Source organism: Diorhabda sublineata, chromosome X (genome assembly GCF_026230105.1).
Source record: "Diorhabda sublineata isolate icDioSubl1.1 chromosome X, icDioSubl1.1, whole genome shotgun sequence".
NCBI classification, from domain to species: domain Eukaryota; kingdom Metazoa; phylum Arthropoda; class Insecta; order Coleoptera; family Chrysomelidae; genus Diorhabda; species Diorhabda sublineata.
Window position 1 is genome coordinate 14,071,357 of NC_079485.1, and position 25,348 is coordinate 14,096,704.

General features: G+C 32.9%; 1 protein-coding gene across 2 annotated transcripts; it reads right to left on the minus strand.

The window, feature by feature from the left end:
- Window positions 1-2,588: 2,588 nt before the first annotated feature.
- Window positions 2,589-22,071, minus strand: LOC130450814 (homeobox protein prospero). 2 transcript variants are annotated; one of them, XM_056789454.1, is made up of 5 exons: window positions 19,957-22,071; window positions 19,164-19,436; window positions 18,518-18,699; window positions 5,411-5,555; window positions 2,589-3,820 (listed from the first exon to the last, which is right to left on the minus strand). In XM_056789454.1, the coding sequence occupies exons 1-5, from the start codon at window positions 22,006-22,008 to the stop codon at window positions 3,641-3,643; spliced, it is 2,832 nt and encodes a 943-aa protein (XP_056645432.1). In that variant the 5' UTR covers window positions 22,009-22,071; the 3' UTR covers window positions 2,589-3,640. The 2 variants fall into 2 exon arrangements, with proteins under 2 accessions (XP_056645432.1, XP_056645431.1); XM_056789453.1 differs by having other exon boundaries at window positions 5,396-5,555.
- Between the last annotated feature and the right edge of the window lie 3,277 nt (window positions 22,072-25,348).

The window sequence follows — 25,348 nt, forward strand, 5'->3', positions numbered from 1 at the left end:
TCGTGGTGAATTTGGAAACTACCCCATTTTGTGTTAAATTGGATATTATATAATGTACAAAACGTTGTAATTGATAAGCTATTAGACACGAAACAGGAATGTATGTATTATATATATTAGGGTACTATATATATGTATATATCTAGTAAATAATATTTTTTGTTTGTTTTTGGAAATCCTCGGTGTTTCAATAGTTTTGAAAAATTTAATTACAGATTTGATTTGAAGAACCGAGCGTTTTATTGGTTCGAGAACTGAATAGCATTTATTTGGGTACCTTACAATCGACAACGTTATATAATTTGTAATCTAATAAATAACTATCTTATATTTAAATTTTCAAAAAACGTTTTTTAGTGTAATGTACCTGTTGAGGTCCCGAGTTAAACGAAAATTTCAACTTAAATTTTCTAGAAAACATCCAAACGATCAATTTTGAAAGGAAACTAAGTTTTATAACGGTCAACGAAATTCCAAACGAATCTTAAATGAATGGCAGTCTTTCGAATTTCGGCAGTTTCTAATATATAATTTTAGGAACAGTAAAATCACGATTTCGTAGTCTAGCTGTAGACTAAGATAAATTCCCTCAGGACCCGATTGTTATTTTTTTAATGACGTGACTGTAACTATTGTGGGATGAGAAGGAATACTGGGCTCTTGTCTATTTTTATATACAATGTGTTTTTTTTCTTTCATCCGGCTTATTGCCGCAGCTCTAAAATACCAAAAATATTCTCGAAATATTTTACTTCACACTGTAAACTGTCTATGACGCTGGGGAACATCAAACATCGACAAAAAAATAAATAAGGATGAAATACCACATTTCGGAATTTGAAAAAAGTAGATTTTGGTTTTAAAAGTTGTTTTATTTAATACATTCGGTATAATCAGAAATTTCCTTGGTGTTTTGACTTAAATTCTTATTTTCCAATATTATTTTCTTACCTTACAATGCTTTTACTGGAAGTTACATCCATCATTTTGTCGATTTTTCAACCCTTCGCCCGATATTATAGTCCAAGAAATAAGGGAAAATATGATATACACTAGAGATGCGTTTTTCATACCGTTTTAGAAATTTTTACTGTATACGTTGGAGTACGATAAAACCGAATAAATATCAAACAACTCTTACAACCGAAAAACTCCCCTGAAATGTGGTAAAATAAACAAAATAAAAAACAAAAAAAATATTTGAAACTAAATATATTTAATATATGACTAGTTGCCTCACACAGTGTTTGGGAAATTGTGTAATTGCTACACTAAAATTGTGCACACGTGTCTTAAATTGAAAAAAAATTATAATAATAAACAAAATATATTATTAGGTAGATATGCTGCGAATAAATAAAAATAGCAACTAGTCCTGATACAAAAATGAGAAAAAAAAATGAAAAATATGAGATATTTTGAACAAAATTTTGAAAATTATCTTATAATGTCCGAAATAATATATTGGATATTATAAGATTCAAATTTTTGTATTATAAGACGTTCAAAATATCTAAAAATAAGCATATCTATCTAATAAAAAAATATATAATACCTCTTTGTATTTAATACCAATTGAGTTATTATATATTAGAGAAATTATAAAAAAATTCAATATTAAACACCGAGATATAAATATATTTATATGTGAAAAATTGTACAAAAATCTCGATGTGTAATACCGATGAACAAATAAAAATTAGGACGACTAGCAAAAATATAACTTTGGTTAGGAATGTATTGATTTAAATAAAAAATGAAATGATAAATAATTCTATATACATTTGATTATATATACAGACAGATATACACACAGTACAGTTTACAGTGGCAGCAAAAAATAACATGCGAAAAGAACCAAAACAGATCTAATCAACTTATTACCATCTCCAGCGATTTTTTACAAAAATTTATTTAAATAGTTGATAAAAAATACTCATTTATTAAATATTTAAAAATAAATGGTTTATTAATATAAACTATAAACATATATGCAAACAGAAGGGGGTATTCATCACTCGACTAGATCTAGAACAAACCAGATATAAACGTGATTACTCGCTATTTTTTTTTTCACGAAATATCAAGAAAATGTTACTATGTAGCTTCTAATTTTGATTTGTATGAAGAAATCATGTTAATGACCTTGTAGATCATGCGAAAAATAGAAAAAAATGTCTTCATATTTTTATTTGAAAATTTCCAAATAATGCATTGAAATTTTACCTTGCGTTTCTTAGAGAACGTAATTTTATCGTTGGGTTGTGTCTGTGTGGGGGTTGCAACCCTTATCCTGCGGTCGTCATCTTGGAAAAAGTTATTCAAACGCCTTTTTCGCTATATTTCCCTAACCACTAATCTCACAGAAAATTTATACAAATTTAATAATTTTTAAATAATATTATCTAAAATTGTGTCTATATATTTTTTTTAATACAATTATAAATAAATAAGTTATTAACAAAAGTAAGAGAAATTCTTTCAATATTTCACCAGAAAATGTTACTCATAGAACAAACACGGTTTCAAAGGGGGTTGCAGAAAAAGCGTGAAAAAAATATAATAAAAAATTAAGACAAACACGTTTCCACTGATGGGTATTAATATGGACGAGCTTTAGAGCACCCTAAAATCGTCATAAACTGCACCAATAAAAAAAATATTCGTTACAGGATCATCTACAAAATAGTTATAAAGTAATTTCATTGTGAAATGATAAAATAAAAAATTATATACCAAAAAAGAGAACTTTTTAAAAGGTATTATCTTATTTTTGTTAATAACTTCTCTATTTAGAATTTTACGAAAACAAATTATATTAACAAATTTGTATAAAATGAAATCGCTATAAATTATGTCTTCGCGAATTTTCTGTGAGAACTGTAGTTATGGATATATAGTGAAAAAAGCGTTTATTTCAAGATGGCGATCTGAGGACAAGGGCTGCAGCTCCATAAACCTGAAGTTAAACTCCTAGTGACTTACCCTATATATCCCAATATTAAAATTGTATCTTTTAAGAAACACAAAGTGAAAAGAAAATTTTTAATGGACTAAATATCTAGCACTGGTTGTAGCGAAACTATAGCCTGGAATCGATGGGAATGCTAATAGAAGCCTAGGTTGAATTTTCAAAGCTTGTTCTTTATCCAGTCTAGAAATTTGTCTTCATCTTGGATTTACATTGTCAATGTTTGTATTTTAGTAAAAAAATGCTAGGAGATTTGTATGGTTGAATAGAAATGAGTTGATTCTAGAGTAAACGAAAAAAGTGCAGATTTTGGACTTTGCTAACTGCTGGTTTGTATAAACTTAGGACTTGACTTTTCGATAAATATCCGGCAAATCACTGTAGAATTGATTGATTTATATTCACTGTTCGTTAGGAACGAACGCAAAGCCATAGGCGTATAATTATTAAGTCTTTCTGCCAACTTAACACAACTATTCTCAACACATGTCCGAACATATTCAAAGATGTCGAGGTTCTGTCGAACGTCGACGTCTTCAAAACCAACGGAAATAACGGAAATTGTTGACAGTTTGTCACCGATTCTCTTTGGTGTCAAGACCTGTTGGTCGAGAACCGCTAACAGGCAGTACCTACCGGTACTCCTTTTGATCGGATATCACTGACCCGTCACTCTAGTTGTTCCAAGAAGTTGGGAGATTTGAAATACTCCGGTACAGGATCATCTAGCCTCGAAATGATCTTGTAGATGGATTTCTTCCAGGATTGTTCGGCGTCGCGGCCTTCTTGGATCGCTTTGAAGAATTCTCTCAGGGTCTGCTCTACTACGAACCTGAAGTTTGAAGGTACCTGAAACACATATATTTATATGGACTTTGATGCGATTTAACTCATATTAACTTGATCAATAACAAAACAAACCTAATGTCGCTGAAAGGAGAAGATTTCATCAGATTTGACCAAGTTATGCTCTACATACATATTACATCACTCAATAAGTAGTGTGACTGACACGTAGATGGTGCTACCATTGCCAAATTCATATGACGTTTAGTACCAACTTTCAAAAGACTATTTGTAGAATTTTATGACATTTCGATTAGACAGAAAAAAGCCGTTTGGGCGAAGCTACATGGAAACAATGGATTTATCATTGCTTCTTGATAAAAAATACTGTAAAAGCTCAGCAATGGCTTCAAAATTGTTATTCGGACTCTGCTCCATCGGAAACAATAATTTGTTATTGGTTTTATTAATTTCTTAAACGTGTGGTCGTACAGTCAACGATTATAGTGAACGTTTTGTACGTGGTTATTCCAGAAAATATAAAAAAACTGCACAAATTGGTAATAACTAATCGTAAATTGGAATTGTGTGAGATAGTTGAGAGCGTGAAGATATCAGAAGGCAATGTGTTTACAATTATTGAACATGAGAAAGCTTTTTTGGCAGTGGGTTCCGCGTTTACTCACAGTCGATCAAAAACAACAAAATGATGATGATTCAGAGCAGTGTTTGACCATGTTTACACGTAATAAATCAGACATTAATGGAACATGGATCCATCACTTCACTCCGGAATCAAAACGATCATCATCTGAGTGGACTGCAGCCGGTGAACCACGTTCAAAGACACAAGAGTCAGCTGGGGAAGTTATTGATTCAGTATTTTGGGATGCGCATGGAACTATCTCCAAAAGGAAGAGATAATCAATAGCGAATACCACATAGGGTTGTTGGATGGTTTGAATGGAAAAGTTTCACCAAGACAGTGAACCGATTCACAAGTCGATGGCAACGATGGTTAAATACACTTCGAATTGCTTTCTCATCCACTGTATAGTCCAGATATGGTTTCCAGTGATTACTGATCTCACAAAATGCTCGCCGGTAAGAAATTCAGCTCGAATGAAGAAGCATTTGCTAAAAATGAAGCCTATTTTGAGGCAAAAGACCAATCCTTCCATAAACACGACATCGAGAGGTTAGAGAAGCGCTGGAATCATTATATTGCTGTTGAAGGAGAAAAAATTGATGAATAGAATCGATTTTTGGCATTGGTCATACGATTTATTGAGTGATTTGTTATTTAGGTTTGTTTTGATATTAAAGGAACTTTTGTAATTAACAAATATGATGAAATTATAATGTGGTGTATTTAGTGTGCAAATAAAAAAAAATAGAAAACCTATAGATCGTGAATTGCCCCGAGATCATCTAAAATGTTTGTATAATAATGAAATAATGTAGAGAAAATAAAATAGGAAAGCAAAGTGAGAAGTGAAAAATAGAACATTAAAAAACGATAAAAAATATAAAATTAGCTTCTATAATTTCCATGAATAATAATATTTGAAGCGACCATGAAAAAAAAAACAAAAATAAGAAGCGTGTTTTTGAGATGTCTCGGTAAAATTCACAAACCTGCGGGCCGCATACCTCGATGTGATTATTTCTATTGTAGTGCAAATTGAGCACCCTGTACAACTCGGAATCACCACCGACGTGAAGATCGTCCGCATTCTTGACACCTTCAGAGACGGCTTGTCTCGCGTACTTCTCCATTTGAATGTAATAGAATTCTCTGGAACAAACAAAATAACCAATTCAAACATTCCTATATTTCAAATTCAAAATAGTCATTTTTGATAAAAAACCCAGATGAGAGTTAAGACTTTTTTCTAAAATACGTACTAGTGTCAACCTCCAAACAAAGCTTATTTTTTTCGAACATACTATATAGTTTCGTGAAAACATAACCTCTAAAACCTTTTTTTTCTTTCAAATAATTTGGTTACCGATATAAGGGGTGAATAAACTTGGCTAGTGAAAGTAAGTCAATGCACCAGGTACATTTTTGTAACGGTTGCGTTTGTGGACATCTGTTCTTACCCTCTTTGATAACTAAAGGTAATTCAAGCAATTCAGGTAAATATTATGTTGTCAGAGACGTCGACCCCAAATATTTGCCGAAGTCGAAGTAGAAACGAAACTATTAATTTAAAAATTACCTAAAAACTAGTTTATACAGAAACCTCGACATAAATTTTATAGAACCAGATAACTTTGTATTCTTCTTTTCAGTCTCCTATAACAAGTTTTGAAAATACACTTTCCGATATAACAGTCAACTGCTTTATATTTCAAAATATATTTGAAATAATTCATTCAAATCCCTTCTTGGCTTTTGCTGTCTAATTTCATTTTTAGTTTGTTAGACTAGATTAATTATAACTCGAAGATGATTATTCTTATTGAAATGTTTGATTCACGCATAAACAATTGTGCTACGCAATTGTGAATCAACAGTTTGTTTACGTTAATATTTTACCAGCTCTAATACAGCCATGTTAATTATGTATGCCCAATTGCCCTATAATTGGCATTTGAATTCAATGACATGACACTATCGTGTTTAGGTAATATTAATACGAATTCCACGTTAACGTTCTATCTATTATTGGTCTTCAATAGATTTTCAAATCTGCTTATTTGAGATAAAATACTAAAATTTGAATATTTTTCACCAATTATTTTGATAACAATATGATGGTATATTATTTAAATGACTGAGTGAATAATAACCATTACATATCAGTGAAATAATGTATATTATAAACAACTGACTAGAAATTTAAGAATATTTCATCTTACGCTATTACAAATAAAAGGTACAAAACAGAATACAGAAGTTGAATGATAAAATTAAAGAGAACATAGAAAATACGGAAATAATGAGAATATCAAACAAACCAAAATAAATAAGGGTGTTAATACACGAATTAATAAGCTGAAGTATCAATTGTAAGACCAGATGGGAGAATTGACGAAGGGGTAGCCAATAAGGTACTACCACCAATGCTGATCTATGGTAGCGAATCCTGGGTGTTCAACAAAGTGAAACAAAAAATAATAACGGCTGAAATAAAAATACTAAGAAACAGTTCAGATAGTTTGTACATGCAAGGATGGTACCTGAAGTACCTGTTCTACCAACAGAAAGAAAGTACAAAATATTGAGAAAAAATATATTTACTTCTCAACGTAATCTCGATACCCTATTTATAATAAGAAATGTCAAGCTAACCATTAACTATTCACATTTCTTCATTGTTGGAAAATCTTTGACCACCGAGACATTTTTTCAAGTTTGCGTACTAAATCTGGCAAATAGGGTGTATGAGGTAGCAAATCATACTGTAATTCATTAATTTTTGCTGTTGCAATAACGGATATGTGAGCTGGTGCATTGTTTTGAAAAAACTTTCTTCTTAGCCAAAATGCGACAGTTTTTGCTTGATTTCTTCGTTCAAACGTTGCAATAAGCTGCAGAATACTTGCCATTGATAGTTTAGCCTTTTTCTACATAGTGAATGCAAAATTATTCTACGCGTATCCCATAAAACTAACGCCATAACCTTGTCTGCAGATGGAACAGTCTTTGCCTTCTTTAGAGCCGGTTCTCCCTTTTCAGTCCATTGTTTTGATTGTTCCTGGTTCTGGTGTGAGGTGATGAGCCCACGTTTCATCAATGGGTATGAAACTAGCTTTATTTGTGGAAAAAACATTGTCAAACACTCTGTGGAATCATCTTCACGACGCTGGTTTTGTTCCTTTCTAAGTGAACGCGGCATCCATCTTTTACAAAGCTTTCTCATGTCCAAATTTTCAGTTTATATACGATGTATCGCATTTTTTAAAATGCCTATCATGTCTGCTTAGCTCGTGCACTTCCAGTCGACGATCACCCAGTGGATTTTCTTCAACATTTCTGGAGTCGTCAACTCATTTGGTCGACCACTGCTTCGCTGGTCCTGGCAGGTCGTACGGTCTCGTCTAAATTTTGCTACCCAATATTTTACTATTAATAACGAAGGATCAGTCTCTTCCAGAGTAGAATCTAGTTCAGCTTTTATATTGGTTGAGCTAAAGCCTTTCAAATAAAAGTATTGTATCACATAACGATGACCAATACTTTCTAATACAATTATATTTTTGAAACAACTACGAATGAAGGAAAATAGAACAGTTAATATGAAATGGAAATAAACAAAAAATGAGAATCTGTCCCAAAGCTTGTATACAATTTCAATGAACAAAGTGTACAAAAAGCTTGCTTGTCAATTTCTGCGGTTCTGACTTCAAATTATTGTGAATAAAAAATTATATTGGATGCGTTTGATGTTTGCTATATATATATTTCGGATTTGAATCACACATATCTTTTACTAAACAAAAATTCCTCCAGTAATGGGAATTTCACTTCTTTGTGAAAATATGGACACCATTGAAAAAATGATGAACGTACAACTTTCTGCAGCAGCAAATTTTGGCAACAAGAAATTTGTTTTTAAGAACACAATCAGAATATTTTACATTCTTCGAGTTAATTTGCTCGCGAGTATTAGATAATCTGTAATGTCTTGATGAGGTTTATATCCAGTGATGTAACCCCCTTGGTCTATTGTCCATTTCTTTAAGTTTCTTGGTCTTAACAATTCCTCTAGTAGTTGATATAGTTTTATGATGTTTGGTAATCCTCTCTTGGATAATTTCTTGTACAGTGGGCACTCCCAGGTCCACGTGAATGGTGTGATTTGATACATACCATGGAGCATCCCCTAGTTGACGATTGGGATCTCTGAATGATATTTACAACCCCACAGATCAATTTTATATGTCCATATAGGCTTAATTTGTAGATAAGGACTTTTCTACTGAGACTTAGAATTTCCTCTATGTCAACCAATGATTGCTTTTACAACAAGTTTTGAGATGTGATGTTTCCTGTTAAGCTTTTTGTCAAGGTGGATTCCTAAATATTTAGACATGTAGCTTTACGCAGAGTGTTTTGCTCTCATTAATTTTAATCCTTCATTTTTGTAGCCACTCTTATAATTCGTTTAGATGAGACTGAATATTTTTTGTTGCTGTTGCTGTTTATTAAAAATACATCGTTATGTGTTGAAATTCCATTTGATTTATTGAAATAATATCATGTTTTTGATAACTGTAACTTGTTTACAGTTTTCACCAGATTTCTCTGGAACTGCTGACAAAAGGTCCCTTTTGTGGTATTCATAAAATTATAGTTAAACCATCGAATCGTACTAGTAACTAATAAGTTTCATTATACTTTAAAAGGCTCTTTTTTAACGTTTTATAGTATAGGATTAAATATATTTCACATTGTTTATATAAGATAGAAGAAATTTCAAAACTCTGTTACTTTGGAAAGTGTGTTGCCTTAATTTATTATGACCCGCTAAAAGTTCAAACCCGCATTTAACTGTCTACATTTTTAAGATCACGTAAAACCACCTGTAGGTTGATAATCGCTTCGTGAATGCTAAGGAGTAATTACAAATTATCAACGTGATAAAGTTACTGCTACAAAAAAACATACTGTATTATTAGAAAATCGATTTAATAAATATTTTTATAGAATATAAAAGTGAACAATTTCCTAACCCGTTGTCAACGTACTCCAACCTGTAGCTTTGGACGTGGTGAAAGCCTCGGAACACTTTAAAAGGATTTACTTCTAATTAAAAACCACCGTGAAAATCCGGAGAAAGAGACAGACCAAATTATGAAGGAAGCTGCTGTTGTTCCAGAGAAAGTCCTAGAAGCAATAATCCAGCAGAAAGCCCTTCAGAATACTGAAAGAGGTCTTTAGTAATACCATACTTGAATTCGATTATCACTTTCCTTGAAGTACGTTTTGCTGAAGAAAACACGCCATCATTCGCATTATCTAAGTTACACCCGGCGCAGATCTGAATCTGAATCTGTTGACCTGTTTTATGATTTACCAAACATAAAGAATGAAATCGAACTTTAGCAGCAATTGTAGCACGATCTATCAAATCTAACAGTTGTTGGTGTTCTAAAAGAAACAAATTTCTTCTTTCCCGAAACGGAAAAAGCATTGAAAATTTTGATCGCATTACCATGCACGACCTGTACAGTAGAGTGATCCTGCTAAGAAGCACCATGGCAGAAGAAAGTTTTGCAAAAAATCCCCGCAGGTTATGTTTTAATTAAATATTACTTTTGTTAAAATAAATAATTATTTCTGTGTTTAAAAGTTTGATTTAGTTATTGCGTTGTCGAGGGCTTGTGAAGACAACCAACAACATTCACTAAATGAGAATTTTCCACTTATTCAACGATTATAACAATTTAATCACTGGAATATCAAATTTGATGTTTAACTTTTGATATTTTTGCAAATATCTCTTTGGTTAATCGACTTTTCTTTGAAAATGATAAAATTTCATCAAAAATTAAAAAAGTTTTTGAACTAAATTATCCATGATGTGGAAAAATGAAGTTTCTTAATTCAACTTACACATAAAAAGCTGTGAAATTTTAAGGTTATGTCAAACAAATTATCACTCACACAGAATAGTTCGATCGCCTTCTATTTACCATTACTTAAGGCCCTTAGTAGTCTCTGGTATATTTAAGTTAAAGGGTTGCAAAGAAATAATTTTTGGGCCTTACTAACTCCTCAGAATGCAGCTTAGTTTAGAGGTAAATGTGCCCCTGATTGGCATATTTTGGGCCGCTCTGTGTTAATTCTTATTTATGCAAAAGTGAACTTTCCTTGAAAATTATTATTCAGTGTGTACCTCCAAATTTAAACTCGAGATGTGTCGCGAAATATTCTTACAAACAAATATACTAACAAACAATGAAGAAAAGAGAAGAAGAGAATGTAATAATGAGTCATGATGATAACAGTTTGTCAAGACAAGATCGAAACACAAAAAAAGGATCAATAGGACTTTCTATGAACATATATTGTTTCCTTTTTTTATATGACGAATAATCGAAGTAGGGAAAAATTAAACGATTATGGTTAACTCTTAAACAGTTTTCAAAACTATCTTGTTTCGAAAAATCGTCTGTTCCTCTATTATTGAAGAATTTACATTACAAAGTTTCTTAAAATGATATGGTATTGTTAATTGTTATTAAGGATCCCATAACTTGATACAACTGACATTGAATTAGAAAACTGGAACAGTTTTTTTTTGATTGTGGAAAAATAACAAATCGTAATTATGTCTCATATATCATTATACAGTTTCAGTGGGTTTTACGGAAATGGAAAATGTCTTGTTAAATATAATAACTATTGTTTTTTCGATGTAATTGTGGAAAGTTCTTGACGACGTGAGCATCATATCTCAATTTCAATGGAAGTGTTAAATCAGTTACAGTCTGATAATTACCACTGTAGTTGGGTTTGCATCGCAAATTCCTACCCTTATCTAAATAATTAACGACAATGCATGTTTCCTATTATAGTCTCTGGTAACAATACATTTAGGAATTAAAATCCCAACTTTCTTTCTCGATGAGAAAAAGATCATACTTCGAAGAGCTTGTGCTCCTGAAACAAAGGACGAAAAAATCGTATTGTATCTAAGTTCGCTTCGGAATTGTAACTTGAAGTTAGTTAGACGCTAATTAGGCAATGTCAAATGTCAATGCTAATTAAAAAAACAGAAGTAACTGGAAAGAATAAAATGAAACCGACAAATTGGGTTAGAATTTCTTATTAATATATACCTGATTCTGGGAAGTTTTTTCGTTTGTCATCTCTCGTTATATTGTCTTGAGAAATTTTTAATAAGGATGTGCTCACACCACTTCCCCCTATTTCATTTGTTCTCCAAACACTGGAATACGAAGTTTCAACACAGAACTTCCTTGAGAAGAATCATTCTTCTGATTCCGTCACGTCTGAACCACCTAAACAACCAAATATCATCATTCGAAAATTGAGAAAGTATAGCTGACTATTGTTACAAATTTGTTTGTTGTAAACGTCAATGTCCTAGCGAGGGAAAAAGGAAACATGAAAAAAGACGAAGAAAACCTTTCTTAAACTCATTATCACAATACTGTCATTTCGACTGCTTTATTAGCGTCACCAAATACTAACAGAAACGCGAAGACTTTGTCCGATATAAGAAAAATTTACGAAGTGGAAGATGATGTTAGTATCTGAGGTAGAAGAAGTTGATGAACAGCATAATAAAAGGAAAACCTGTAGACGAATCTTTACATTATTAATGCTGCTGAAACGAGGAAAGAACACTATAAAAATATGATGATGCAAAATGTACGTATATCACCTATTCAATTTCATCATCGTTATTATATTAACTCTTTTACCACTTTACTGGTCCTTCCGCTTTGGTAACAAAAAATAATCGGACGGAGCCAGATCAGGACTATATGGTGGGTCTTTGATCTCTCTGTGATTTACCTCAGTGATGATTGTATTCACTTCCTTAAAGTTACTCAAAAAGTGCTTATAATACTTTTGCTTTAATATGTTATAGAATTTATAACATCCCCGATTTTTGTTATTATAAATTGCGAGTTATAAAATATTTGAACTTATGAATCAAATTTTTTTTTCTGATTCTGATCAAATCCCACATAAAGTAATTTTTTGATAAGAGGATTCCAAAAAAGATATCGGTTCTTAAAAAAAATTCGAAACAAAGGAAATATACGGTAATATTCATGAAAAATTAATTTTTCAAAATTATGTTCCTTCGATTTGGAAACTGATATAACGTTAGGAATTTTTGGACGAAACTACACTACTTAACTTTAAGTAAAATTGAAAAAAAAAAAATAAATCTCAATATATTTCGAGAAAGAGACGCGATATCCTTTTTCACTTTTACTTATAGGCTCTGCATGGCTTTTATACAACATGTTTACACTTTTTTCTAAATTTTTAAGTAAAAACTCGGTTAACATCAACTGAATATATTAACTAGTCAACATGCCAACAGATGGAATTCGATTCCAAACTTTCTACATTCCTAACTTAAAAGGCGCATTCTCCGGGCCGAATTAAAGGGTGTATATACATCATTTTCTTCTTCTTAATAATATCATCATTTTTTATTTATGAGTAATTCTTAAGAAAATATATACATGATGAATTATATACCAAGAAGTTTGTCTCAAGTCATCACTAGGGTTCGCTCCGAGGGAGATGTTATAGACGCGCAGTTGTTTAAATAAAAGATATAAAACCGTTGGGTTTTCTCCGCCGGATCTCAGCGGTAAAGTTCGTTAGTTAAAGACGCGTGCCGTCTTAAGACGTTCAGGGAATTTCTTTAAGAAGGGTCGACAACGAAGGTATCCCACAGAAAAAAGAAAGGGGAGTGTAAATCAAAAGGCACAGCTGTTGAAATCTTTTGTGTCTGTTTAACGTCTTTTACTTTTTAAAGGACCCTTCTGTGACTTACCTTGGGAAATATGCTTTCTTTGGAGACAGTGGCGGAGAAGAGAAATTTTTACGATAAAATATTATATGTGTTTAAAGTGTATTTTCAATTTTTAGGTTAGATTTTAGTCTTTTTTATATAACATTAAGACTTTTTTAAAATCCTAATTAAGTAGACATACACCTCACGATGATTTGGTGATGATTTTTAGGCTTCAACTAACCTCTTTCGGATATTTTTGCCATACGTGACTCACATTTTCAAAAATGATTCAAAATTGTTTTATATTGAATCTTTAGTACCACAGCGATGTCGCGAGATGGAATATATATCGATCAAATACATATTTTTGAGGAATATAATCGATTTTTTTACCAATTGGAAGTGAATAATCGAGATCAAAATCGAGCAAGCTAAATCTGATTTTCATCGCTATAAATACTTTTCCTTGATTTTTCGCCGGTGTTTTTCTTCTGGGAAATAAAAAAAAACGGAAACGAAATTGGTCTTCAGATATTTTTATTGTTAAAGGGGAGTAATTTTTGAATGATAGTCTGTACACTACACATCGTACAGTATGATTAGGAAGATTCGAATACTTTAGACTTTTCCACGTTTTAAAACACCAGATATTAACAAAATTTTCCAGTTTTTCTCTGACGTAATTACCAGCTTATTTTACAATTTTATATGCAACCTTGATAATTCTAAAAATTTCCCTTCGCGTTAACTGCATTCAACACTTAATTAAAAATCATTCAATTAAGGTCTTGAGACTAATTAGTGGGGTAGGTAGGTATTTTTCTTTACAACCAGGGATGTTTTTTCATTACTTTTGCTTAGTTGTTATCTCAGTTTAGCTTGTTAACATGTATAATGACTCGTAAGTCATTATGTAGTTTGTCAACATCGTTAAGACTTTTCTCCGTGACCGTTAGCGAATGTAATAATTTCAAAATCAATTTTGATAATGAAACATTGAAATTTTCGCTTTAAAATGAGAATACTGTCTGCAAGACACTCGCTTCTTACATGATCTGCAACTTTTCTAACAATGGAAACAATTATTATTATTAGTTATTATCAAATATGACATCGTCCACAGTTTGGTACACCAAGGAATAAGAACGCGATCCGAGCAGTGAGATCGAAACAAAGTTGATTGCCGAACGTCACCGAAAAGTCAGATTAATCAGATGTACATAGTCGAACGCAGTAATTATAAACAAGTTATGACATTGACAGTTATGACAGTGTGCTTTTGGCGGTTAGTTCAGTCATATACGAATTAGAAAATAAAAACAATAAACATTAATCAGTTTACCTACTTTAATTAAAAAAACAAATCGATATACGATGTGAGTTAAAATAACTAATTAATTTATTATAAACTTGATTTGAAATTTTTATATTACAAACGAAAGAAACGTTTATTTAACTGTCTTCCTAGAAGAAGCGCAGATGTAAAAGCGATTGGGGCACCTCAAAATATTGGGTTATGACATCAGATACTAAGCTACGTTGAAGAACAAACATCAAAAACAAAAATTAGACATAAAATTCTGATAAATCTATGAAGTACTTCTTCAAAAATAAGTTCTTATGTCCATATTGCATTCAGCTGTGGGGTTGTCTTTAAGATAATAATCTATAAATACTTCAGCTATATTAAAAAAGCACTGAGAAGCGTTTTCAATGTTTTTTCATTATTATGTCCAGAATATAGGAAAATTTGCCGAAAGCCATGAGGAACAGTTCTCACACCATGTCATTTCTACGTACATCTCCTCGAAATTTGAACAGAAGTCTCAAAAAATTACAGCTTACTACTCAATGAAAAAATTATTTTTTACATCCTATTTAACGTCGATAGAAAGTTTTTGCTAATTGTTAATGAATAAAAAAACAAAGTCAGTTCAACGATCTTTTTTCTATGATCTGAGATGTCCAAGTTTTTGGCCAGCTCTGGATTGCCCAAAAGTCGAATTGCTATTTTCTGTATTGAATCGAACATCCTCAGCTATTTATGGGAGCCAAGCTCCCCCAAAGATGGACGACTCTGGGCCTTATAGAAGGTTGGAAGCTGCCTGAGATCTGCTGTTGTTAGCCGAGTTCATTGGGGCTGCTGCTTTGAACGACGACACCTGGTTAATGACTTATGGAAATTTATGTTAGAGTTTTAGATGGAACCACACGAATGAGACGTTTACTGACTAAATAACTGTCTCAAGTTTGGTATTAATATTAAAAAAAAAGAAAATAATGATGAGTTGTATGAGTTGAGAAAGTCGTAAGCTTCATTGAATAACAAGCAAAAATAAGTGAAGAAATAGTAAATATATGATAATTAGTAAAAATAAGCAATTAAAAGATCTTCCAAATGTTTCAGAAAAGACTCTAAATTATACATAGATAAAGAAGATTTTTGTTAACACGCTTTTATTAGTTTCATATCGATATTGTCCTATTTTGAGCAATCTAAGTTTACTTAAAACCTTGTATGCTTGTTAAAAATTGACGAAATTTTGATAATTCGTTAAAAAAATCTTATTATTCGCCGGGATTCATAGGTTTCTATAAATATATTTTGTAGTTTTACAGAATATGCTCTAAATATAATCCTTTATTCATTAATATTTTCTATAAAGTGAATATCAGCAATTATTAATTAACTTTTGAAATCAATATTCATCAATTAGATGTGATTAATTAATTATTGATACAGCATGTGGTAAGATTGTAGCATCTATGATTTTACTAACGGAATGGGTGTACCTCACTATTACCCCGCAAATTACTTCCGGTTATTTAATTTTCCTTATACGCTTCAAATTAAATTAATTTTTAATTAAAGCAACACACCTTGTTTTATATACCTCCTGAAAATCCGAATCTGCAATCAACTTCGCTAATGATTAATTTTCTATATTTTTTTTTAATATATTAAGAATTATATTTCACCTATGAATGAATTTGGTTTTTATCAATTCAAGTATCATGATCCCCAACCCTTTAATTACCAAATAGTAATTAACTTCAAACTACTCCAATTGCGAATGCAATAAAAAGTTCGATAGTTTCAAGTATCTGGAATGTTCTGGAGTATAAACCGGAATATCGATCAGAGGTGAAGTGAAAAACGTTTTGGTGTCTGATAAGAGCCTACAAAACAACGTAAAGTCATTTTCTATATTCTTTTTATTACCAAAATTGGTATAGATTAGGACACGTTATATTGGAAAAATTACTTATCTTATCTATGTAGGAACATCTGTCTAAACATACTGAAATGAAGTCGTGTGGGGTGTATAAATAAATTATTCGTTCAATATTAGGAAACGTGTTTGTTAATAATCTAAGATTACGAAAAGCTGCCGCATCATATACATTATCTGAGCTTTATTTGATCATACCTGTTACCTACCATTAGACTTAATAGATCGTCATTCAGCAAATATAAAATTATATAGTCACCTGTAATGATAACATGAAAAAATTTACTTCACAAGGATAGTCCCAGAAGTACCTGGCTTGACCTAGAGATGGCGGTAGCTGCTTGAAAAATACCCATTTTATTAGAAAGTAAACAATCTGTGCAGTACAAGTTTGACACCACGTTGTTTGGTCTTTGTTTGGCAGCCATCAATAGTGAACGCTTTCGGTGAATTAGTAAACATAGAAAAAATTGGTCATCTGAACTAGATTCTACCCTGGGTGAGACAGCTCTTTGGGTAGCGTAGTTTAAACGAGACCATACGACCTGCGGAGACCAGCAGCGCAGTGGTCGACCAAACGAGGTGACGACCCCAGATATGTTGAAGAAAATCCACTGGATGATCGTCGATTGAAAGTGCGCGAGCTATCAGATATAATAGGCATTTTAAAAAGTGCCTAGATCGCATATTAACTGAAAATTTGGACATGAAAAAGGTGTGCTCAAGATAGGTGCCGCGTTTGCTGTAAAAGCAGTGTCGCGAAGATGTTTCTATCAAGTGTTTAGCAAGGTATCAAAGAAATAAAGCCGTTTCATAACCATGGATGGAACGTGGGTCCATCACTTCACACTCAAAATAAAAGAACTATCAATACAATGGACTGAAACGGGAGAGCTAGTTCCAAAGAAGATAAAGATCGTTCCATTAACACGCAAGGTCATGGTGTGGGTTTTTTTGGAATGCGCGTTGGATAAATTTCATTTACTATCTTGAGAAAGGAAAAACTATTATTGAAACGTTTTAACGAAGAAATCAAACAAAAACGGGCGCATTTGGCTAAGAAGAAAGTGTTGTTTCATAAAGACAAAGCACCAGCTCACATATCTGTTATTGCAATGAATTCAAATTTGAATTGCTTCCTAATGCCCCCTCGGATTATTTTCTATTCTCAGATTTGAAAAAATGGCTCAGTGGTGAAAGATTTTCCAACAATGAAGAGAGTTATGACTATTTTGAGGATATTGACGATTTTTATAATAAAAAGTGTATGGAGCTAGAAGGATATTTAATTTTCCAAAATTTTTGTTGTTTTTGTTGAGCCAGGTACTTCTGGAACCATCCTCATATATATCTTTCTAATCACAAGGAGATTCCGAAGAAAACTGATCTTTACGTGTAGATATGATAAAGTTCATTTTAAATCTCAGCAGTAATAAAAATGAAAAAGGTGACTATGTATTTTTTTTATTCTTTACCGTAACGCTAAAGTCCGGCAAACTCACCCCTACTTTCTTTAGATTAGGAAATAAAAACCGGGGGATATGTTTTATCGATTTTTGATAGTAGTGCTTTACTCAAAAACTGTTAGGGAAGGTTCTGTACAATAACTAAGGGTTCAATATTAAGGGTGCGTAAACCATTATTAGCACATTTTGAAATCATAAAGTAAAAATAGAATCTATACAGAATGTCCAGACAATGAATCACAAAATTTCGGAAACTACGTAAATTATAATGAATTTCCAAAAATTGAGACCTTGAACATCTATTAATCGCTCCCGACATTTTTGCATTAAATTATTGAACACCCTATATAAAAATTTCCATATTAAATATCAATTCTTAGAATTAGGTTTGCATTTAAATAGGTCCTGAAGAACTTAATATACAGAGTGTTTTAGAAACTTATCACTTTCGTATTAATTTGGGGAAGGAACTTTTTATTGGGAGACCTTGTATAAACAAATAGTTGCAAAATCCTATACAAAAATGATTTGTTGCCAGAGGATTTAAATTTATATAAATATCTGAAAGTTTTGAAAAATATTTTCAAAATAACTCACCTGAAGTTAGAAAACCATTTCACCAATTGGGCAGTGTTGTTTTTATTGAATTTGATATCGGGGAAGTACATTTTTAGGACTGCTGAGCTCGGATACCTCACCCAGAAGAACATCAGCTTCGCTTTCCTGAGGTGCATCGGTGTTAATGTTGACGAGTGCTCAGGAGTTAAGGAAATACCGGGCTAGTGTGCAAAACAAATATTTTTTCACGAAAAGATTCAAGATCAAAATAAAAAATCATATATTGTTTTTTGTCCTACTTTTAACTTATTTTTCTTAACATATTTCGAAAAAATTCTCACATAAATAATAGAAATTCATAATAACTCTAATTTTATTGGTTGAAAATTGAAGTATATTGTGTGTAAGAGTGAATTTCTTCGTAACTTTAAGGATTCTAATAAGGTATTATTTAGATTTGGTTTTGATATCTACCCACTTAACCCCCTTAAGTAGGAGATTGTATAAGAAGACCTACAAAAGTGGGTATTATACTATAAAGATTAAATTCTAGTCTTGCAGATTTTACCCTTTCAATACGAGGGTGAAACAAAGAATTGAAAAGAGCGCATTCGCCAATTTTAGCAAATTAAATAATTTAGTTTAACATGAAAAAAATGAAAATTTCTTAAGTTGAAATACATACATGATGCGCACTAAGATTTTTACTAAAATCTTTGCATAAAAAGGATATAGTAGGCTGCATTCCATCGTAAGAAATATCTCCAGAATTACAGTCTGAATTTCTATCACCGTTGTCCATGTTTAACCCATTAGATGGGGCTCTCATATGCCCATAGTCCGGGGAGGCTCCATGTTGGGCAGCCGCCAATAACGCGGGGTGTAATAAGGTTGGGGGATGATGAATTGGCGGTGATTCTCGTTCGATCTTGTGCATTCGAGGCGGGGAGGAGGAAGCCTAAAACAAATAAAAACAATTCTTCGTCAACGAATTAGTTCACCTATATTTTACATTAACCAAGTGATCAGATTTAAATTGTTTACAATGATCCAGTTCCTGAAATTGATGAAAATATTAATTAATTTTGAAATTTGAATGGATAGAGATGCCGCGGCCGTGGTTGATTATTTCACCTTACTGAAACAAATGATGACTAGAAACATCGTGATATGCTGAAATTTTCTAATAATAATTTCCTTATTCCATAACTGAAACACGACTATTGTTTTCAGTCGATAGAAGACATAGAAGTGAATTTTCGATTATTGAAAATGTGCTTAAATATACGTCAAATATTTTCAATAACGTGTTTCTATAGAAAAGGTGTAAAAGACAAATTAATAACAAAAATTAGGTTAAATAGATTAGATATCATAAAATTTCTCGTGCCTTAAATAGTTTTTTACGATTTGATGTAAATGTAAATGTACAATAAAAATAATCAACGTAATGAAATGATATAAAATGGAAAATTTACCTGCATTGCCATGTGGTGGCCGTGACTTGGTCCATGGAAGAAGGGGCTGTAGGGTGAGAAAACCTGAGATTCGTGTAGGCCTGGGTTGGGAATCGCCACCGACGTCGGAAGGGAGACGGGCAACATCGGCGGCGGCTGGTGATATGGGGGCGGTCTAGGTGATGTACATGTGTTTGGTTCCATAGCAGCTGGCGACATACCCATACCGTCTTGTCCTAAAATTCTGCTAACAGTTCTGGGCGTTATTCTGGTATCTGTGACTTTATGGCGTTTTTTCTTCGGAGCAACGACTAGACTGAGCGCTTCGTTTTGCTCTGGAGTTTCTTGTTGTTTATTAACGCAAAACGGATGGTTCATGCCGTATAAAGGGGCGCTGATTCCCGGAGGTTTCGGCGGATGAAACATCGGAGGTCGTATGTGAAGTTCCGAAGGTTTCTGCATATTATTCATATTAGGTACAGGCATCATGGTAGGACCGCTGGAGTTGCCGTTCACCAGGTGATTCTGATGATTGGGTGGTGGAGCTTGAGGAGGTTGAGGCCTTTCCGCCACCTTAGTTCTCGGAGATTTCCTATCCAACAACTGCGAGGCCATCATCAAATCTTTGTTCAATTGTTCCGCTGCCGTGGCGGCGTCTTGTTGCTTACACCGTTTTTGATGAACGAATCGATATAGTATAGAATCTATGAGATTCGATAGCGACGCCGTTATTTCACTTTTTAGAGCGTCAGCGAGACCCTCTAAATCCGTACCGTTCGGATTTAAATGTCTTATTATGTTCAGTCGTTCTGCGATATGATTAGATTCGGGTTTCGGAGGAGTTTGTTGTTGAGCCGATTGTATTTGTTGAGATTCATTGTTAGCGGCCGCTTCTTTGGCCAATCTAGCTTCTTGTTCCATGAAAAGTTTGTGACTTACCCCTAGATACATAGCTGCGGCGCTGCTCATGTGCTGATGCGGATTATGTAGGAATCCGTTGTGGAACGGAGGAGCTGGAGGACTTATCTTCATCTTGCTCACTTCTTGAGCTAGTGTCGGTTGCGGAATGGGTGTAGGAGTACTTGTCGTTACCGGTGAAGGTGGAGCTGATCTCTTACTTTGTTCACTATCGCTCGGTATTTCTTCGATTTCTTGACTTTCTTCCGAACCTTGTTCTACTCGAGTACAAAGCGCCATATATTTTTGTTGCATTTCAGCTAGTTGTTCTTGCATAGATCTCAATTGTGATTTGAGAATATTCTTTTCTACGCGTTTTTGGCGAATCGGTTCTATTTCTTCTTCGTCGTCATCGACGTATCTTTCGGCGTTACTATCATGTTGTTGCGGTTGATATAATTTTCGTTTTTTACAACCGTTTACTTGAGGTGGTGCTGGACTTGATCTCATACCTGTTACTATATTTTCCACTCGTGCTTTCTTCGCGTCTTCCGGTTTTGCGGGACTCGAAGGTTCTACTTTCGGAGATGGAAGTGATTCAGTTTCCATACCGTTGAGGGTTTCTTCCATGAGTTCTTGTTGTCTTTCACCAGATTCTGCTGATAAACACTCTTTCATAGTTACGTTAACGTCGTTTCTTTCTGGACTTGTCTTTGGTTCGTTGTTGTTGTTATTCATAATATGTTCTTGTCCGTTACGCATATCCTGTTCTAATGCTAAAAGTTCGTGCTTCCTACCTTGGAGAATATCTCGAAGCATATGATGCGCAAGTTGTTCACCACTCGGAGGACTATTATCACATCTTATAACGTTATCGAATTTCGCGTCTTCACCGTCCGCGGCATTTTCGGGCTTTTGTCGACCTAAAAGCTCGTTCAACATTTTTGCGGGCGCGAACCCCGGTCCGAAAAGACCGAACTGTTGCTGTTGGGTAAAAATGGCGCCGTATAAATTACTACCACCACCGAGAAAAGCCGGTCGCGAACTAAAGTTCGGGATCGAGGAATACGAATTACGCGGCTCGCCGGCGTCCACGCGCTGTCTAGTTCTTTTGGATTTCTTCAGGAGCTTATCTGTATACAAACCGAACTCTGTCTCCTCCTCCGATGACATCATAAGTTGGAGCGTTATTGGTCGTGCAGGTCCCCCTCCAGATTATCGTCCCCACTTTAAGAATAGTCACCCATGTCAATACCTGGAAACAGAGAGAGCATGAGGCATCGTCACGGCGTCGGCTGAGACTGCCGACACCTGCGGTCTCAGCACAACTGTTGATATTGTATATATATATATATATATATATATATATATATATATATATATATATATATATATATATATATATTATGACGGTCGTTTGCCGATCTGAATCCGACAACACATTCTTTTTCTATCTACTACGAATAAATCGGAAAAAGGTCATATTTAAATTTTTATTATTATTATATTAGTATTCCAACAAATTTTTCAAAACGAAATTTCATCCATTTTTAACAATGACGCATATAATTTATATAAATTTCGTACATCTCTTTATATTTGTCGAAAAACATTCTTCCTAGATTACGATATGTTTTCACGAGATAATATTTACGGAATAATACAGTAGAAAAAATACTTCGAACTGAGTTTAATAAAAAAAAAAATGTGTAGAAAATATTTCTGTGGTTTCCATAAAAACAATATTTAGTGTGAATATTTTTTTTTATAATTATCTGATGGGAAAATCCCAAACATTGGTGAAAACAACGAAAAAAATAAACAAGCTTTTCAATGAAGCAAAACTCGAAAGAAGTTTTCAAATTAGATTCAAGGAATTAAAATCTAACGCAAGTAAGGATAAAAAGGAGTCATGAATGAATCCTGGAGGGAGTAACTGAAGTATATGAAATATGTGAACACGTTTCATATACGGGGTACGGCGCAAAATCGTATTGGGTCACACTCTTAAATTTTTTTATGAAAGGAAGTATTTATTAATTACATGATGGTCCCTAAGAAAAAAGAAAGTGGAAAAACTATATATTTCCTTATTTGCAGGAGATTTAAATACAGTGTAGTCTTTTTGTTTGGTCTTAAGGTCACCTAAATTGATTAAAATCGGGAATTGGTAAGTAACCTTGGTTTTGATCTGGCCCAATGCTTCATTTTTCCAAAGTCCGTCTAAAATTTAATGAAAATTCGTGGTATTTGCTGAGATTTTCTCTAGATCAATAGGCTGGTAGGCTTACAGGACTAAAAAATGCAATATAGTATGAAAATGTTTGTTACATGTCCATGTTTTAAATAAGTAAATTTTGGTACATAAAAAAATTTAATTACTATCAATTTATAGTTTTGATTTCAATTAGTTTTAATTGAGTTTTGCTTTTATTTGCTTTTAGTACTTGTAAACAAAATATTTGAACTAACTAATTATTACAAAACACGAAGCTGAGGGGTAACTAATAATTTTGTATTTTTAGGTAAGGTTTTCCATTTTTTAACTCAAACAAAGCCATACTTTGCTTAGAAATAACATGTCTAAAGTCAAGGTTTGAATAATATAATAATTTGAGTAAAATTCAGCAAACAAACGTCACTGAGATCTGGGCTACTGCGCATCAACTGTCTAAACAGACCTACCTGTACGTGAATTGTGAAGTATATGCCGAAAGTTTAACCTCTGAACTCTAAATTTCGTGATTATTAACTGTTGCGTGCTGTATTTTGGTTCGAAATTTTTATTTGAAACTTAATGTAGCTTCAGAAAATGTATAAATAAAAAATTTGAGGCTTCTTGTGTGACCTGGGGGGATGCTCCCCTCTCTAGGCGATCCTACTTACTAATCAAAAACTTTGTACGGTCATTTTAAATATTATTCCCATAAATGTACTTGAGCTAATACAAATTTTCGATCTTTCATAACCATAAGCTGTAGAGAATACTAGAAAAAGGTTTTGAGTAGTCAAAAACCCCCCAAAAAATTGGAAATTTTCTTATATTTTATTTAAAAAGGATTTTTCCTCGAGAAATTTTAGCGGAAATACGATTTTAAGTATTTCCATCTAGTAAGAAGGTCCAAGTGGTGTATTTTCAAAGTTTAGTTCATTCTATTGTGAATTCTAGTGTGATAAACGCTCTTTCTAAGGTTAATGAAAAAACATTAATATAAAATTGTTTTAAATCATTAACAGACAAAAATTTATATAAAAGTATCGATGATAGAGTTGAATTAGTCAGTAGCACGCTTGTTGTTGGGAAATCTACGTTTCATACAGTATTTAAAGCTCCAAGAAAACCAAAATTTCGAATAGAAGTTAAAACAGCATTTTATTATACCCGTTTTGTAGTTATAAGTCACCCTACCCCTGAGAAAATTAGAAGGAAAGTTGCTTTACATTAGTAGGTCATAAATGAATTTCCTCGCATCATATGCAACGAAAATAAGAAGGAATTATTGGTTTAAGACGAAGTTTGATATAAATAAATTAATTCTTTCATATTTTTGGATATTGAAAAATATAACAACTAGAAAATATTAAATTGAAGGTGTATTTTTTTAATCATTAATTGTTGAAGAGAGAATGTATGTTTGGAAACAACACATATCCCTAGTGAACAAATATCGATTGCTTCAGCAAGAAAGTAACGACATATTCAGATATTAATAAGCATGTCTGTGAGGTATACAAAGTACGTACTTGAGCAGTCTGGTCTTTTGTTTTTACCCTCTAAGATGTGACGTATTCAATGGGGGCGAAGCGAGGCATATGCACAAACTTACGAACCTACCCAGCATTTTTTCTCTTGTTTCAAGAATACGACTTCCACACCTATTCTACACTGTTATTATACATCTAGTGATTATTAAAGCAAAATGTTTCACAAGGATATTTACCAGAAGTAAATATCCACGGGAAAGATTTAGCAATAAATTTAATACGAATCCTTTAAATGGACGTTATAAATATAATTGACTTCTTTCCGAAATAAAATTTATTTCTCATGGAGAAATGAAAGGAAAGAGTTTATTTCTAACATCATTAGTGATGTCTCCTGTCGATTGTTTCTTAGAGGGTGACTATCTGGTAAAGAGCCACCCCATCGTGTAGGACTGTTACAGTAATTTCACTTCTTTACACATGCACCTCTCTCGGTGCCATATGCTATTGAAATTTACTGTACTTTACTCGAATTCTCACAATATTTTCACCATCTGTTACTGGATAGATAAAATTGATGATTAGAAACGAAAAACAAAGCGAGCGATAACGTTTACTTGGGGGGACGTATGAAAAAAGTTCCTTCTAAACATTTAACGATTTTATCGTATATATTTTAAAATAACTTCTTTTGCATTAATTATTGTAGACAATTATGATTTATTATTGAGAGTCATTCTTTCATCAAACTACTTTGATTATATCATATTATTATTATTATTAGTCTATTTCGTCCACTTTATTTTCTATT

Coding starts and splice junctions, on each gene's coding strand:
- LOC130450814 (XM_056789453.1), bottom strand. CDS start 22,008: ATGATGTCATCGGAGGAGGAGACAGAGTTCGGTTTGTATACAGATAAG. Junction 18,700..19,163: donor AAAATCTTAGTGCGCATCAT/GTATGTATTTCA, acceptor TTTGCACACTAG/CCCGGTATTTCCTTAACTCC. Junction 5,556..18,517: donor AAATGGTTTTCTAACTTCAG/GTGAGTTATTTT, acceptor TGTTTGTTCCAG/AGAATTCTATTACATTCAAA.